Source organism: Sminthopsis crassicaudata, chromosome 2 (genome assembly GCF_048593235.1).
Source record: "Sminthopsis crassicaudata isolate SCR6 chromosome 2, ASM4859323v1, whole genome shotgun sequence".
NCBI lineage: Eukaryota > Metazoa > Chordata > Mammalia > Dasyuromorphia > Dasyuridae > Sminthopsis > Sminthopsis crassicaudata.
Window position 1 is genome coordinate 322494783 of NC_133618.1, and position 15916 is coordinate 322510698.

At 32.4% G+C, this 15916-nt stretch overlaps 1 protein-coding gene across 1 annotated transcript in view; it reads right to left on the bottom strand.

Moving 5' to 3' along the window:
- Positions 1-15916, bottom strand: part of EXOC5 (exocyst complex component 5) — a 45642-nt gene that overhangs the window by 14503 nt on the left and 15223 nt on the right. Inside the window, exons 4-10 of the mRNA XM_074290213.1 lie at positions 14973-15167; positions 9611-9675; positions 8889-8917; positions 2884-2993; positions 2051-2095; positions 1815-1955; positions 438-520 (exon numbers count right to left, since the gene is read on the bottom strand). Coding sequence (XP_074146314.1) covers positions 438-520; positions 1815-1955; positions 2051-2095; positions 2884-2993; positions 8889-8917; positions 9611-9675; positions 14973-15167 — 668 coding nt within the window. The remainder of the gene's footprint in view (positions 1-437; positions 521-1814; positions 1956-2050; positions 2096-2883; positions 2994-8888; positions 8918-9610; positions 9676-14972; positions 15168-15916) is intronic.

Below are 15916 nucleotides of genomic sequence, written 5' to 3' on the forward strand. Positions count from 1 at the left end.
CACTCACCATGAATGACCCTAATAATCTAATAATAAAAGAGGAGAAATTTTTGGTAGCCAGTCCTAAAACTGTCCTTTTCCATTAATGACACTTACTCAATTTTAAAGATTCTAATTCACAACATACTTTTCAAACAAAGACATATAGCAAAGTGTTTTTTTTTAAAGGCTCAAAGCATCTTCCACATAAATTAAGGGATAAAATCTCCTATTTTATATGAATATGAATAATACTAAGATCTCTTCCCACAAGCACCGTTAATATTACTATCAACTGCTTTAAAAAATAAAAAAATTTAAAAAATAACACTGCTACCCCCCAATTTACTTAAATCAAATTTCCATGGATTGCCCTCATGACAATACCCATGATCCCTTTATATTATAAAACAGTATAGAGATTTTATATATATACATATACACATATATATATATACCTTGTATAAAGATCATACAGGTTTTTAAGATACTGTTCTGCATCAGACTTCCTACATTCTTCTAACTGGTCTTTCACAAAACTCTAGAAAAAAAAATTATACACATAGAAATCTAGATTTAAAATGTACATTTATGGCAATTTCTTTCCCCCCCCCCCTCAATATTTTATTTTTCCAAATACACATAAAGATAGTTTCCAACATTCATTTTTTAGGATTTTGTGTTCCAAATTTTTTTTTTCTTCCTCTTACCTCCTCCTTCTTGCCTCCCCAGAAAGCAAGAAATCTGATATAGGTTAAACAACTATCTTTTTTTCTTACTTCTTTTTTTTTTTCTTTCTCAAGTACATATAAAAATAGTTTCATACTTTTTTTTTTTAAATTTGAGTTTCAAGTTATTTTCCTCTTCCCAACCCCCCCTTCCTTGAGAAGACAAGCAATTTGCTATAGATTATACATGGGCAGTCATGAAAAATACATTTCCACCTTAGCCAATATGGCAATTTCTTTAAAATAATTTCTTCTCAAACATTACTAATGTGCTTAATGTTCTTCCTTACTCAAAAATACAAAATAGTTATAGGAAAGTAACTAATTATAAAAAAATAAGCAACAATATGATTTTGAATTTTTTTTCAAAATTTTCAATATTTCAATTTTATTAAAATCTTAACAATTTGCTATACTTTTGATGATTTTAGAAAAACTAAGAATTCAATGGTATACCTTTCATTTTAAAACAATTTACACTGCTTGATAAAATATACCAGTTTTTACAAATCAACATTGACTACTAGTTTTTACAAATCAGCATTGACTGATCCAATGTTAATTAGAGTAAGATCATAAATTCAGTTCTCAGAGTTGCTAGTTTCACATTGAGAAAAGCTCTGGTCAAGAACCATATTACAGGGGCAGCTAGGTGGCGCAGTGGATAGAGCACCAGCCTTGAATTCAGGAGGACCCAAGTTCAAATTTGGTCTCAGACACTTAACACTTCCTAGCTGTGTGACCCTGGGCAAGTCACTTAACCCCAGCCTCAGGAAAAAAAAAAAAGAAAAAAGAAAAAAGAACCATATTACAATTCCAGTTTCCCACTTCTCATAGAGCCAATACTGGCTATGAAAGTAAAACAACAATTCATATTCACTACTAGAAAACAATTCAATGTCTATTTCTTAGTGACAGTGTACTTTTATAGTAGAATGATTGTGGTATTTTTTTTTTCTAATTAAGTAGGTGACTAAATCTGAGACTGATCTCTAGTATGCTTAACTTTTATAAGTTACAATATTTTGAATTAGAGAATATTTCCCCTCACAATACACATAATAGTTAAAAGACTATATAGCTTATGAATGTTAAAAAAAAAATTACCTGTAATTTGATTTCAAACACATTTTGTATAAGTTTGGCCAGTACTGTTTCTGGACTACTAAATATATCTCCAACTTGCTTATTTACACGTTGGCAGAGTATTGCTGTATCTTCAAATATATCACTTCTCAAATTAGCATTCTAAAGAATAGAGCAAATTAATAAGTTTTACATATTTTAGAGCACCAATTAATATATAATAGTACAAAATAAAATTTTAAAAATCCCTATATTACCTCTTGACATTGCTTTATATATACATCAACACAGTGAGAATAACCCTAAGGGAAAAAAAAATTACAGAAATTATGATATCTGAGCAAGATGAATTTTTATAAAATTTACATAAAATTTCATTACAGGAAAGGGTTCTATTATAAAACTATGTCCCTGGTACTCATTAACCCTAAATATTATAACATTTTACAAAAATCAACCCAAAACTAACCTCTCAATCTACCCATCAACAAGAATACCAATGCAAAAAAGGAGAGGAAGAGTGTAATAAATTAGCAAATAGAACCTAATGTTTTAAAATTTAGAAAAGAAAGGAAAGAGGTACCAAGCATGCATATCATCAATCAGCCTTCCTCTCCTTTTTTGCGTTGGTTTTCTGACATTTGGAAACATGATTTCTATTCACGTGTTCATTCTTAAACTTTCATGTCCCTGAAATTCATTATGACTTTTGGTACAGCAATCATCATATGTACAGAGAAATTAAGAAATCTGTAAATAACATGCATTTTGATCACAGGTTTTTAATAGGTATTTAAAATAGTAATTTACTATCTCTTGGTGCCTACAAATGAGATTTTATATATATATATATATAAATATGTATATATATATATATATATATATAAAAGATATATAGCATATATTCTCAAATCACTAAGAGTTTGAAATGATAATTCTGAAGATTACAGCTTAAATAAGAAAAGCCAGCATATGAAAAAGAAATGTTTTATGATTAAAAGAAATGAAAGACTTCAGAAGTTCCAGTTTTTGGTCTTAAACTTGCAACAATAAAAGATTTCGTTGTTGTTGTTTTAATTTAAGTATTTACCTTAAAGTGAAGCAAAACTGCTGCCACTTCTCTCATTCTGGAGATTTCACCCCTTTTTTGAGCATTGGTAAACTCTTGAATAAGCTGACATTCTAAATCATGGTACTTACCTAAACAGGGGGAAAAAAAAAATCAGCTTTTCTTAAGTAAGTCATGTGCAAAGATTTAAGTGTATGAACTTCTTAAGAGTAATAGTGAAGACATATGTATCCCTATTTGAATAAATACCACAAAAATTGGAGAATAGAAAAAGAAGTATGGGGTATATGACATAAGAGCTATGTAAAATGAGTGTGTCTACCACTGATGTTTTAAAGTCAGTAATTTCCCCCAAATCAATTGTAGTAAAACACATAGACTAACAACTGTACCCCTCTTATTCATGCTCCTCCTGCATTAATTCTACTAGATAAACCCATGGGAAGAGGGTTTATCATAACCTTAACAGAAAGAGGACAGAGAGAGAGAGAAAAGGAATGAGAGATGGAGGCCTTCTGTCTGAAACAAGAAAATGGTATATTGGTCTGAATACTAACAGATCTGATCAAAAAGGCTTTCTTTAAAACTAGTAAGGGGAAGAAGAAGAAGTAAAATACCTAGATATAACTGCTTGGCAAGTAAAAGAAGACAGAAGAGGAAGAATAAAATACAAATATTCACTAATTTATAAGATACCATAACCAGGAAAAGAAGGAGAAAGAATAGTCCTGCCTTTAGTTAATATGACGATTTTCAGCACATGAGAAATAAGCAAAAATATTGAAAAGCTTTTAACAAAGAAGCAAAATCCCAAAAGTATATATATCATTGATTTTTCTTTCATGACTAGAATATAGCAGGACAGGCTTATATTGTTCAACCAAAAAAGATTTAATAAAAAGGAGGCAAAGTGGAATTGCACACAAAATTATTCTAAACTATTTAAATACAGGAAATCTGAGGAAGGAAGACAGTGGAGAGTTTTTAAATGAAGATGAAAAAAGGGAAAAACAGAAGTGATATTGTGGTATTAATTATAGATTAACTATAGACCACCTAACTAAAAATTTCAGAAGCAAATTTAAAAGCTGACAGAAACTACATAAACGTTTGCTGAAATGAAATTAATATTGTTGTGTTGAAAAAACTGGATATCTATGAGGCATCCCTTACTGCTAAAAACAGAACATCTACCAAATTCTTGATTGGCTTTGCGAAATTTAATATTTCCAAAGGAGCAGGAAGCAACAAATAAAACTACTACTCTGGACCTGATGCTGCATAAGGATGTATTGCTTGGAGACATGGAAATGACAGGTACTTTGCCAGTTGTTGACCACATTAATATAGAGTTGCTACAGGTAAGTAAGGGAAACCAGATATGCATAATCAGATATGTAGTCTAGCATGGTAATTTTTAAAGCGAACCAAGGTAGGGCTGAATGGCCTCACATTTTAAATAAAAAGGAAAAGCAGCACAAGAACATTGAGAAGTCATCAAAAATTAAAATCAAAGGACAAAATAAAAAATTAGGAAGGGGAAAAAAAGGGGGAATGTTGTTTAAAGACACAAATGTTGCAAGAGAGTTAATGAACAAGTTCAGACTCAGAAAATGAACAAATGACAGAATACAAGGCAAGTAACTGAGAATGAATACAAAAAAGTATTATAGTTCTGTAACAAGAGTCAGAGAAGCTGAGACTGGCAATAAAAGCTATGAACAAAGAAGATTTTGTGTTTGTTTATTTTGGTCATGTTGGAATTAAGAACAAGATCAAAAAAGGATGATAGCACCCTTCCTTGCAGTTTATACAAAACTGTAATGGATAATTGTGGAAAGGAACCAACTCAAATTTTAGCTGTGTTCTTTACAAAGGAGAATAATCTTCAGAATGCAGATAATAAAACACTATTCCACTAATAGGGAACTGGACTCATGGATAAGTAAGCATATTAAATCACTAGTCTGAATTAAAAAAAAAAAAAATCTACACGTGCATCAATATGTGATGAGAGATATAAAAAGGAACAAGACATCTTTTCCTGAATGATATTCTATAGCAGATCGTCTTTATAGTCATTCAATAGTCTGAAAACTGTAAAGATCAGAGAAATCCATTAGGTGTTTTGTTTATTGATATAAAAAAAGTAATAACTTATTCAATAAAACAAAACACCAATTTAAAGGCCCTCCTCTAACAAAAGAATATATTAAAATCACAAAAGATAACTGAAAATTTTAATAGCAATAACTGTTTTTCTATGGTTTACTGATAAATGTCTATGAAGACAAAAATCAGGAAGCATGCTTTCCAAAGGTGTTTGCAGGAGAAGACCCAGCATAAAGTCCAAATCAAAAAAATGAGAACCTCCAGGTGCTACTATCTATGTTTAACACTGCTGACTTTAAGCCCTGAAACAAGAGATACATAATTATTCAAAGAATTTGGCTTGTCCATCCACACAGGAATGACTAAATAATGAAGTATATTTGACCTCTAGATTTCAACAAGTATTTGGATAGATGCCATATAGAGTCTAATAGAGTGTGTGTACATATATATATATATATATTTGAGACAAAAGTAGAGCTGGCCATGGATAAGTTGGAAGGAATGCTACCCAAAATATGTGCTATTCAAAATATGAAAAGTTCTTTAATGACCCCAAGGTTTCCATGAAAGCAAAAGCCCGTCTTTTCAGTACTAATGTTTTTTTTTTAATCATTGTTGCTATGTGTTATACCATGCTTCCAAAAACAAAAAACAAACAAAAAAAATCAAAACAAAAAATGAGTATCATAGAAAAAGCAATAGAGAAATGCATTTTGGGGGAGGACAGGCAGCAACATAACTAATGAGGAACTTGGAAGAGGAATAGGAGAAAAGGAAATTGTCAAAAAATGTTATGACAAGAAGAAAAGAGGGGCTGGTCGTGTGACAAGAGTAACGGATGATAGGTGTGTAGCCAGAGCACTTATCTGGTTCCCTTGAAAAGGTGATTTAAAAAAAATAAGGAAAACCTTCAAAATGTTGGGTAGACATAAGGCAAACTTCTGGGAAAAACATGAACCAAAATCCTATAGGATGTATTGCTGTCTACATCACTGGAAGGAACTTCTAAGTAAAGGAGAGTAGAGATCCACTTGAATATCTTCAATGCCACAAAGCTACACTTTCTAAAGAACTAAAGGCACCCAAAAAGCATTGGGTTAGCACATAGTAGGTACCTGTAGGCATACCACCAATGAAGAACCGGAAAAAAAAAAAAAAAAAGAATTAAGGATATCATCAGAGAGGAGTTGGGCCAATCTTGTAGGGAGAGAATAAAATAATTGACAGAGAACCCACATGGATCCTCTGGAACCACGTAATGTGAAAAAGGTGCCTAGCATAACTTGTAGAGAATTTACAGGAAGATTTGGATAAAAGTAAATGAGAATGAATAGGAAACATTTGATTATGTTTCCTCCTCCCCCTTCAGAATACTCTTTTCCTGTCTCATTTTCCTGACCTTCAAATAAAAAATTTTGTCTTTGGTTTTGTTCTATTCTCTTTCTACATGATGGGTCTTTTTTCCCCCCACTGTCATGGCTTCAATTATTATTTCTATATAGATTATTCTCAAACCTGTGTCTTTACACAAATACTCACAAAATTCTAGCCCCATACTTTCATAATACCTACTGAGAATCTCCATCTGAATGTCCCACAAGAATTTTAATCTCAAGAAGCCCCAAAGTGAAATCACTATTTTTCCTGAAAAACTTGCCTTTTTTTCTAGTCACCTATTTCAATTGATAATGTGAAATCTTTAATCTCAGCATTATCTTTGGCCCTTCTCTCCTATTCATTCCCCGCATCTAATCATGAAGCAAATTCTAATTGATTCTATCTCATAATAATCTCTAGCACCTTTCTTTCCATTAACACTGAAACCAGCCTAATCTCTTCTCACCTAGACTATCTCAATAATCTCCTCACTGATCTTCCTACTAGTCTCTCCACCAATTTATCTTTCATACCACTGCTTGCCTATTACTCCTAAAGTGTGTTGAACACTTCATTCTTCTATTCAAAAACTTTCAGCTGGCTACTAGAACAGTTTTTTTCTTTTTTTTTTTTTTTTTTTTTTTTTGCTGAGGCAATGGGGGTTAAGTGACTTGCCCAGGATCACACAGTTAGTGTGTTTAGTGTCTGAGGCCAGATTTGAATTCAGATCCTCCTGACTTCAGGGCTGGTGCTCTATCCAGTGAGCCACCAGCTGCCCCTAGAATGATCAGTTTTAACAAACATTGATTAAAAATATCTCCTGTATGCTAGATGATACAGCAGTGCTGGGCATACAAATATAAGGAATGGGACAACCTTTTGCAAAATGTACCTATGCTCTAACAGTCACTACAAAATAAGATACAAACTCCTAATCCTATCACTCAAGACCCTTTCAACTTAATGGCTCCAGTTGATTTTTACCAATCCTATAGTATTTTCCAATGAAACTCAACAGTTCTCCATTTTCCTACCTATACTCATATGTTCCTTTATTTTCATATACTTATATGCAATTAGCTTCCTTCCTCATCTTCACTTTCCTTGGTCCATTCCCAAATCTCCCATAGAAATTTGCTCAGACCTCACCTATGACTTATTATATGCTAATAATAATATTAATTATTTCAGCATATATCATCTATCATCACGAGCACCACTGCTACATGTTCCTCAAAATCAGAGATTGTGTTGAGAGGTCTGTACTTATGAAAACATAATGCTTTGCACATAACAAATGACTTCAAAAATGGCTGTTGATTTAAAGTTTACCTGGAAAAAGACCTCTACTGAACTAACAGAATGCTTTCCTTTTGATTGTGTTCTTTTCCACATTTTTGGATGAAAGTACTTAAGTTTATCAAATCTGTGGATAACACAAAGCTAGAAATATATGTGAAATATGCTAGAAAGATGGATTAAAGGAGATACCTAGTAGTGAAGTATAGAAGACAAAGAGACATAAGTTCATATATTGCTCAGATCTTTACTAAATATATGCTCCTTGTACATTACTTTATCTCTAACCGACTCAAATTTCCTACACTGTAAAAGAGGGATTATAAAAGCTCTTATCTTACAGAATTATAGTGAGGATCAGATGAAACAATATTTGTAAAACACAATGTCAGGCACAAAGTAGATGCTTTATAAATTCTTGTTTCCTCCTCTAACTGCTCTAAACCAAGCTAATGATTAAATGGCACTTTATGGTTTACAAAATAATTTATATTTATTATTTCACTTGATATTTGCCATGACCCTATGAGGCAATTATAAAAAGTAGTATCATTGCTTCATAGGAAAAATTGAGACTCGGAGACATTAAGGTGATTTAATGCTGTGTACTCTATGACTAAAAAGCTAAGAAAGAAGAGGCAGGATTTAAACACAGGTCTCATTTGATTCCAACTCCACACTATATGAAATTTAATAGAAATAAATGAAAAAGTGCCATACCTAAGTTAAAAGGAAAAAAATGCATTTATATGTGATAGGAAAAGATATGCTTATTTATTTTATTATTAAAATGTTTATTAAAATTTTTTCAAAGAAATTTAGAGAACTTCAAGTTCAATTTTTTTTTAACAAGAAAATTTTCGATGTGAGAGCCAAAATACATAATGCAATTTTAAATTACACTGCCAGAAATATAGTAACCAGAAAGATACTATATTACTTCTACAATATGATATTCAGGTTTGAATACTACATTTTAGGAAAGGTACTAATGAGATTGGAATATACCGAGTTAGAACTTTCAAAATACTTTTATTTGCTCTGATAAATAGCATGATAGAGGAAAAAGAGTACTTGCCTGGGAGTCTAGAGACCAGGATTTAAATTGTGTCAATCAGTGAAGGTCTAACTAATTCAGCTCACTAAAGGGAGCTGGATTAGATGATCTGTAACGTCTCTTCAAAGGTCTAAAATTCTATGCTTTTAAGTAGAAAAAACAGTGACTTTTCACTTACTTGCTATTTTTGATTTTACTTCAGAAAATCTATAAAATAAAACCAAAAAAGATAATTTTAATGCATCATTAAAAGTTAAGGCTGGGAAAATTAAATACTTATAGAACATTTTACAACATTTGAATTACATTCAATTCTCAATTATAGTACTGAAGAAATGAGTCCTCATTTTGTTTAAAAAACTCACTGACTTAAGTTCTATCTCTGTGTTACATATATGCTACACACAGAAAGGTGTATTATATATCTTTTGTATCAAAAAAGATAAAAATTAGAAAATCCCCAACTATAATTAACACTTAAATTTTGATCAAATTTCTCTTTCAAATATCCTAGAGGATTTTTTGAAAAAACTTACATAGCTTTTATAAGTTCAAAAGAAATCTTAAAATCTATTATTTAAATCAGTTTTTAAAAAATCACTTTATAAGTTCATAAGAAATCTTAAAATCTATTTCTTAAAATCAGTTTCTCTTCTCCCCCCCTCCCCCCCAAGCAATTGAGATTAAGTGACTTAGTGCCTAGGGTCACACTGTTAGGAAGTATTAAGTGTATGAGGCCAGATTTGAACTCAGGTCATCCTGACTTCAGGGCTGGTGCTCTATCTACTGCACCACCTAACTAACTCTCTTAAATCAGTTTAAAAAAAAAAAATCACATAGGAAAAATTACAGTTTATTATAAAAATTCTTACATCCATATTAGGATTCTGATAAACTTACCTATCAAAAGGTAACTCCTGGGCAATTAGGTGTAACTTTTGAATAATGTCAGCAGCCTCCTTTATCTGGGGGGAAAAACAAAAACAAAAAAAACTACCACAAAAATTCATGTATTTCAACAAAAATTTACCTATTTGAATTATACAATCCCATTCTACAAAAATGCCTTTATAATTATTTTCAAAATGTAACATATAAAAGCCTTCTAGGCAATCAAATATTTACAGTTCAAGCTTACAACTATGATAAACTAGAACTATATATATATACACATATACAACAGTTTTACCATTCCAAGCTTGAAGCTTTGCTGGTTATTTGGTGAAAGCTTTGGTTTTACCTGGGTTTCCAAATTGAAGATAAGCCCAAGACATTTGAATTAGCCCTCACAGATTCTGAAGCCAGAGAAGAGTAAAAGGGATCTATAAGCTGGTCAGTATACTTTATAAAAGTTGGAAGAAGAAATGAGAAAAGAGATGGGAGACAGCAATGGAAATGAAGAAGAATGGCAGTAAAAAGTACTTACATGACTGGAATAAGATTTATGTGGGGTATCATAAATGTAATCTCAGGCTTAGCTTATATAGCTAATAGTCATATTTTAGTAAATAACACAAAAGGAAGCAGGGTTTTTTGTGAGAATTTTGAGGATTTATCCTCATTTTTATTAAATTCACAGAAATAAGGCTAATTCTACAGGAAGTACCTTTTTAGATTTTTAGCACAGAAACAGGGTATGTGTGGAAAAGGATGTGTATTTGTAAAGGGAACAGAGAATATGACTCAAAAAAAATATGCCACCAATTAAACAATCTACCTGCCTAAGGTTTTAGATTAGATTTTAAAAGTAATTGTTAGAATGGGTTAAATGGTCACATTTATAACTCATAACAACTGTCTTTTAAAAACCCACAAAAACTATAATGAACCAAGATTTTGAGAAGTTGGACAAGGGGCTTATCTGTAGGTACTTTATTAGATACAAGTTATGAGAGTAATAATCAGGGGATGATAGAGTGGAAGGAAGAAGCATTTACAGTTCTCTGTTGTAGAAATTATTTCAATTGTGTGCTCTAATAGCTTTTTCACTACAATGTAGTTTATCTCATAGAAACAGGACCACATTTACTAAAAGTAAGTGCACTCAAAGAATGCAGGTTCATTCTCAGTTTATGAATCTCATCTGGATAAAAAGGCTTTATGAAAATATTTCTGGTGATACATGGCTGGCATATTCAATATCAATCTAAACTGTTCAAATAAGATAGAACTATGTCTTACAATTTGTTAAGTGTGTAAATGTGTAGTATATGTTAAAGAAAAAATTATAGATTTCAGCATAAAATTGCTGACAAAATATGGTAAAGAAACGTACGCATTTATTCAAATTTTCAAACAAAATTTAGATAGTCTAATAAAATAATAATCTAGGAATAGACATAGTTTTGCTCTTAATGATATATAACATATGACAGTAAAAGAGAATTAGATCGTGTTCATTTTTATGTTTTCAATTAATACTTGAACTTATTTTGTTGTTACTCAGTTACTTCATTCAGCATTCAGGATTTCTTGGCAAAGGTATTGGAGTGATTTGCCATTTCCTTTTGTGGTTCATTTTACAGATGAAGAAAGTGAGATAATAAACAAAGGTAAGTGATTTGCTCTGGGTCACACAGCTAGTAAGTGTTTGAGGCTGAATTTGAACTCAAGCTTTCTGATTCCAGCCTGGTATTAGCTATTGTACCACCTAGCATATTTCAGCATATAATAAACATGTTAAAATTTAAGAAATTAAGTAGTTCTACTAATGGCTGTGTTGCTTTTCTTTTTTCTTTAAAAAATAATTGTTTCTGACATTTGTGCAGAACTAAGAATTTTACTGAATATATGTATGAAGTCTAATAAGCAACCAGAAATGCCAAATATAAGGCCTGATACTACAGGCAACAACAGGATACAAGCAACAACAATTATACTTACACTGCTCATGGAAGTATCATTTAGTTCCAACATAGTTAACCATTCTTAAACACACTGTTGAGAAATATTATTACTTGCTTTCTTCATAAGACCAGCACAATGATGGATTACTACAAACATTGGCACTGACTGACTTTACTCCTAAAAATTCTATACTGGTTATTTTATCTTGCTATTAAAAGCAAAATTTACCATAGGATTTACTAACACAATTTATCTAAAGCTGAATGTAACCAGTTAATGTGTGTAACTAACCACAAATTAGATTATTTCTGTGTTAACATTACTGTCATCAACCTAACGTTTTGTTATAATTTGTTATAAGTACTCTAAATATTAAATATCAGCAAACACACTGCTTTCAATGTATGGTTGCTGAATCTTGCAAAGTAATAAACTGTTTGCTTTTACTTAAGTTCTGTTGGTTAACTATTGCTTTAAAGTATAAAGCAGTGGAATTTATAAAGTCGAAAAAATCACAGACTTAGAGCTGCAATGTAGCTATGAAGTAGACTGGAAAGGACAGTGACAGGACCAGAGTTCAAACCTTACTTCAGATGTCTGCCATGCCTGTGACCTTAAACAAGTCATAACTGTGCCATGGCACCAACACTGCTTTTGTAAGCTGGGGGAGGGAGGGCCAGACTAGATGGCTTCTGAGGTCCCTTTTGACTCCAGAGCTCTGATCTAAACTAACAGCTTCATTTCAAAGATTTGAAAATTAAGACACAGAAAGGATAATTTATTTGCCTGAAGCTCATAAAGGTATCAAGAAGCAGGCCTGAAATTTGAACCCTGGTTTTTTGAATCCAAATCTATGTTCTGTTACACTATACAGCAGAGATGCTATCTCAAATCTACATATGTGCAACATATAAAGAAACATAAAGCATGGTAATGGTTACACTTCACTTTGACCACATCTTACCATCTAAATAAAAAAACAAATTCATACCAATAAACTCACCATAAAATATAATAGACTCCCCCTCCCTCCCAGATGGATTTATATATTTTTATTTTAACAGAAAGAGAAGTAGTCAGACTAAATTTAATTTGAGTTAGTGGCTCAAGAAAAAATAAGACTGAAAAGGCAGAAATTGTTGAGGAGTAAAATGAGAAGTGAGATAATGTTAGCAGTTTCCTAACTATTCCTTTTGTTTTCTCTAATATCAACTATACTCATCTCAGCATCTTCAGCTATAAGGATCATTTCTTTTTTTTTTCCTCTTTTTTTAAAGAGGCAACAGGTACATAGCCTAGGAAATAACACAGCTGGAAAGTTAACTGGTATGTGGCAACCTAATATGTGAACTCTTGAATATAACTGATTATGAAACAACCTACACAATCAGTCACTGGCAGTCTAAAGTCGGAAGGGAAGGGAGACAAAAGAGGAAGTAATAAGTGATAAAAATGAAATAAAGGAATAGAGAAAGAGAATTGGGGATGGGATCAAAGATAAGAAAGCAAAAGGGGAAAAAATGCATATCAGTTTAATAATTCTGTATAATCTCCTGTTGTTTTGAGGCACAAAGTAATTAAATGAATCAATTTCTTTCAGCAAGCATTTATTAAGCATTTATTACTATGTCCAGGAACTATGCTAATTGCTTAGAATGAAAGAAAAAAGAACAGCACCTATCCTAAAAGAACTTACCTTCTAATGAGTATAAATCAATATATGTAAGATAAATACAAAATAAATGGCTAAGAGGGATTAGGAGACCAAATACAGTGAGTGGTAGAATTGGTGCTTGAGCTAAATCTTAAAGGGAAACCAGGAATTGTACAAATTAGTGATCAGGAGAGCAATCCAGACCAGCAAGTGCAAAGGTAAAGAGAATGGAGATGGAGCATAATACACAAGGAACAGCAAGTGGGCCAAAATGGTTAGTGTGGAGGAGAATAATTTATTAAACAATTAGAAATAAAAGACAAAAGAACTATAAAGAATTTTAAATACCAAGAATTGGAGTATAAATTTAATTCTAAAGGTAACAGAATCACTGAATTTTAAACTGTGTATTGAGAAGGTAGGGAGCAGGGGATTGAGTCATGATAAAACCCAATTTTTAGGAAAAATCACTTTGGCAGCTTTATGGAAGAAGCAGGGAGAGATTTGAGTCAGATACTTACTACATGTAGATGGCAATTATTATAGTCCAAAAGAGATGATGAAGGCCTGAACTAGAGTGATAGCTATGTAGATGGAAAGAAAATGATACATAAAAGAGATACTATAAAGAAATAAATAGCAAGATTTGGCAAATGACTGGATATATCAAAGGAGTGAGAATGAGTAAGATGATACTAGTGTTATGAACTGGAGTAATTAGAAAGATGATGGACCCACTGACAAAAACAGCCAAGTTCTAAAGTGGGGTGAACTTAGGCTGAGTTCTGCTTTGAGCATGCAGAGATTTAGACACCTAAGAAATATCAAGTTTGAAATGTTCAACAGGTTGCCAGTAGCGCAGGAATAAAGATTCAGTGAGAGATTAGGTCTGGATGTAGAGAATCATCTGTGTGGAGAAGATAATTGAACCTTGGAGAGCTACTGATATAGAGTGAGAGAGCATAGGGAGAAAACAAAAGAGATTCTAGGAGAGAGCCTAGGAGTTAATATCTACACTTAGTGGGTGTGAATGAAGATTCAGCAAAGAAAACTGAGAGAAACAATCAGAGGAGAGCCATTAGAGAGTGGAGAAAGGAAAACCCAGATAAGAAAAGAGTAAGTAAGAGTCAAATGCTACAAAGTCAAGAAGAATGATGACAGAGAAAAGCCTATTAGAAGGAAAAAAAGTGAGCTAAATTTACCTTCTTTTCAAGACTGAAGAGCAGCATGTATCCTTAGATCAGGATTAAGTGACTAGAGTTATGAAAGGAATTAACAGTTCATTCAGATTTTTCATTGTTTCAGGGCCTGAACTCTATACTTTTAATTCTTTATAGGATATTTTCATAAGAAAACTAAGTATCTTGGGCCAGATCTTTGAAGTATATCAGTTTATAATACGTAGGAAAAAAACTTTCAAATTCTAAGTGTTTTAGCTCATCACCTTTTCCCACATTCCTCCAGGAGACCATATTCGAAATATAGATGCATTATAGAAGGATGAACTATATTCTAAAACTGATTACATTAGTAATTCTAAAATCTCATATAATTTTACAAATGAAAAACATCAATACTACCCCCATTAAGAATTATTGAATATAAATGCTATCTACAGTCAAGCGTTGATTTATACTTCCAAACAAAACTTTTCATAAAGCAGTCACTCTGGTTTGAAATCTCACCATGAAGAGTCACAATAAGTTGTAATTAGGGCTGTGCTGTTTAATAAACTGCTTTTATCCTGCTGACAGCTCTTACCTTTTCAGAATTTTTAAAAACATCAGACTTCAATTCTCCATCTAGAAACTCATTAAAGTATTTCATCAGTTTCTGAGCCTCCACTGCCCGTTGCCGTGGTGTGTTTACCCCCTCCAGCTGGTCACCAAGGTGACAGACCTTAGTTGCTACATAGCTGATATGCTCATCTAATTCTTGGAAATGTTGGAAGGCAACCTATAAAAAAATGAGTAAAAGAAAAAAAAAAGTTATCATTAAACAATTAGACATTAAAAAAACCCAAAAAAACAATGTTTCAAGTATTCTATATTAAAAATAACCCAGAGTCAGGAGGCAAGATGATGAGCTATAAGAAGAAACATAGCAGAGCTCCCCTCAAGTCCTTCCAAACAGACAAGGAAAATGCATTAGACCAAGTTCTCACTAGGAAATTGAAAACAAATATCACAGTGAGTCATTTTTCTAGCACAGGTCAGCATAAGGAAACAAAGAAGATCATGGACAGGGTGGACAGGGTCTAGCCAGGAAAGGCCACAAAGGAAAGATAGCACAGGCCCCAGATTGAGCACCCAGATCTGTCAGGGTATAGGAATAAATGCCAAATGACCATTCTGTTATTCCCTACCTAGTTTTAAGTCACAGATCCAGGGCTGAGGAAGGGACCTATGCTTAGAGGTGGCAGTCAAGGACAGGATGAATTGTGATACTAAGCTGTGTACCATGAATGCCATAAATTCAGAAGCAAGCAGCAGTTGTATGACTTGGATTCCATGGGTAAAGCAGGATCTCAGTTAAGGTCTCTCGTCCAAAGTTATTATTAAAGTCTTCACTAGGTTTAAAATCTCAAATTAGGACCTATAGTACATAATAGCTGAATCCAGAAGCAAATTGTCCTGAACAATTAAAATAAATGAAATAAAATCTAATTATCTCACAAAACAATGAAAAAATGTTAAAACAAAGTA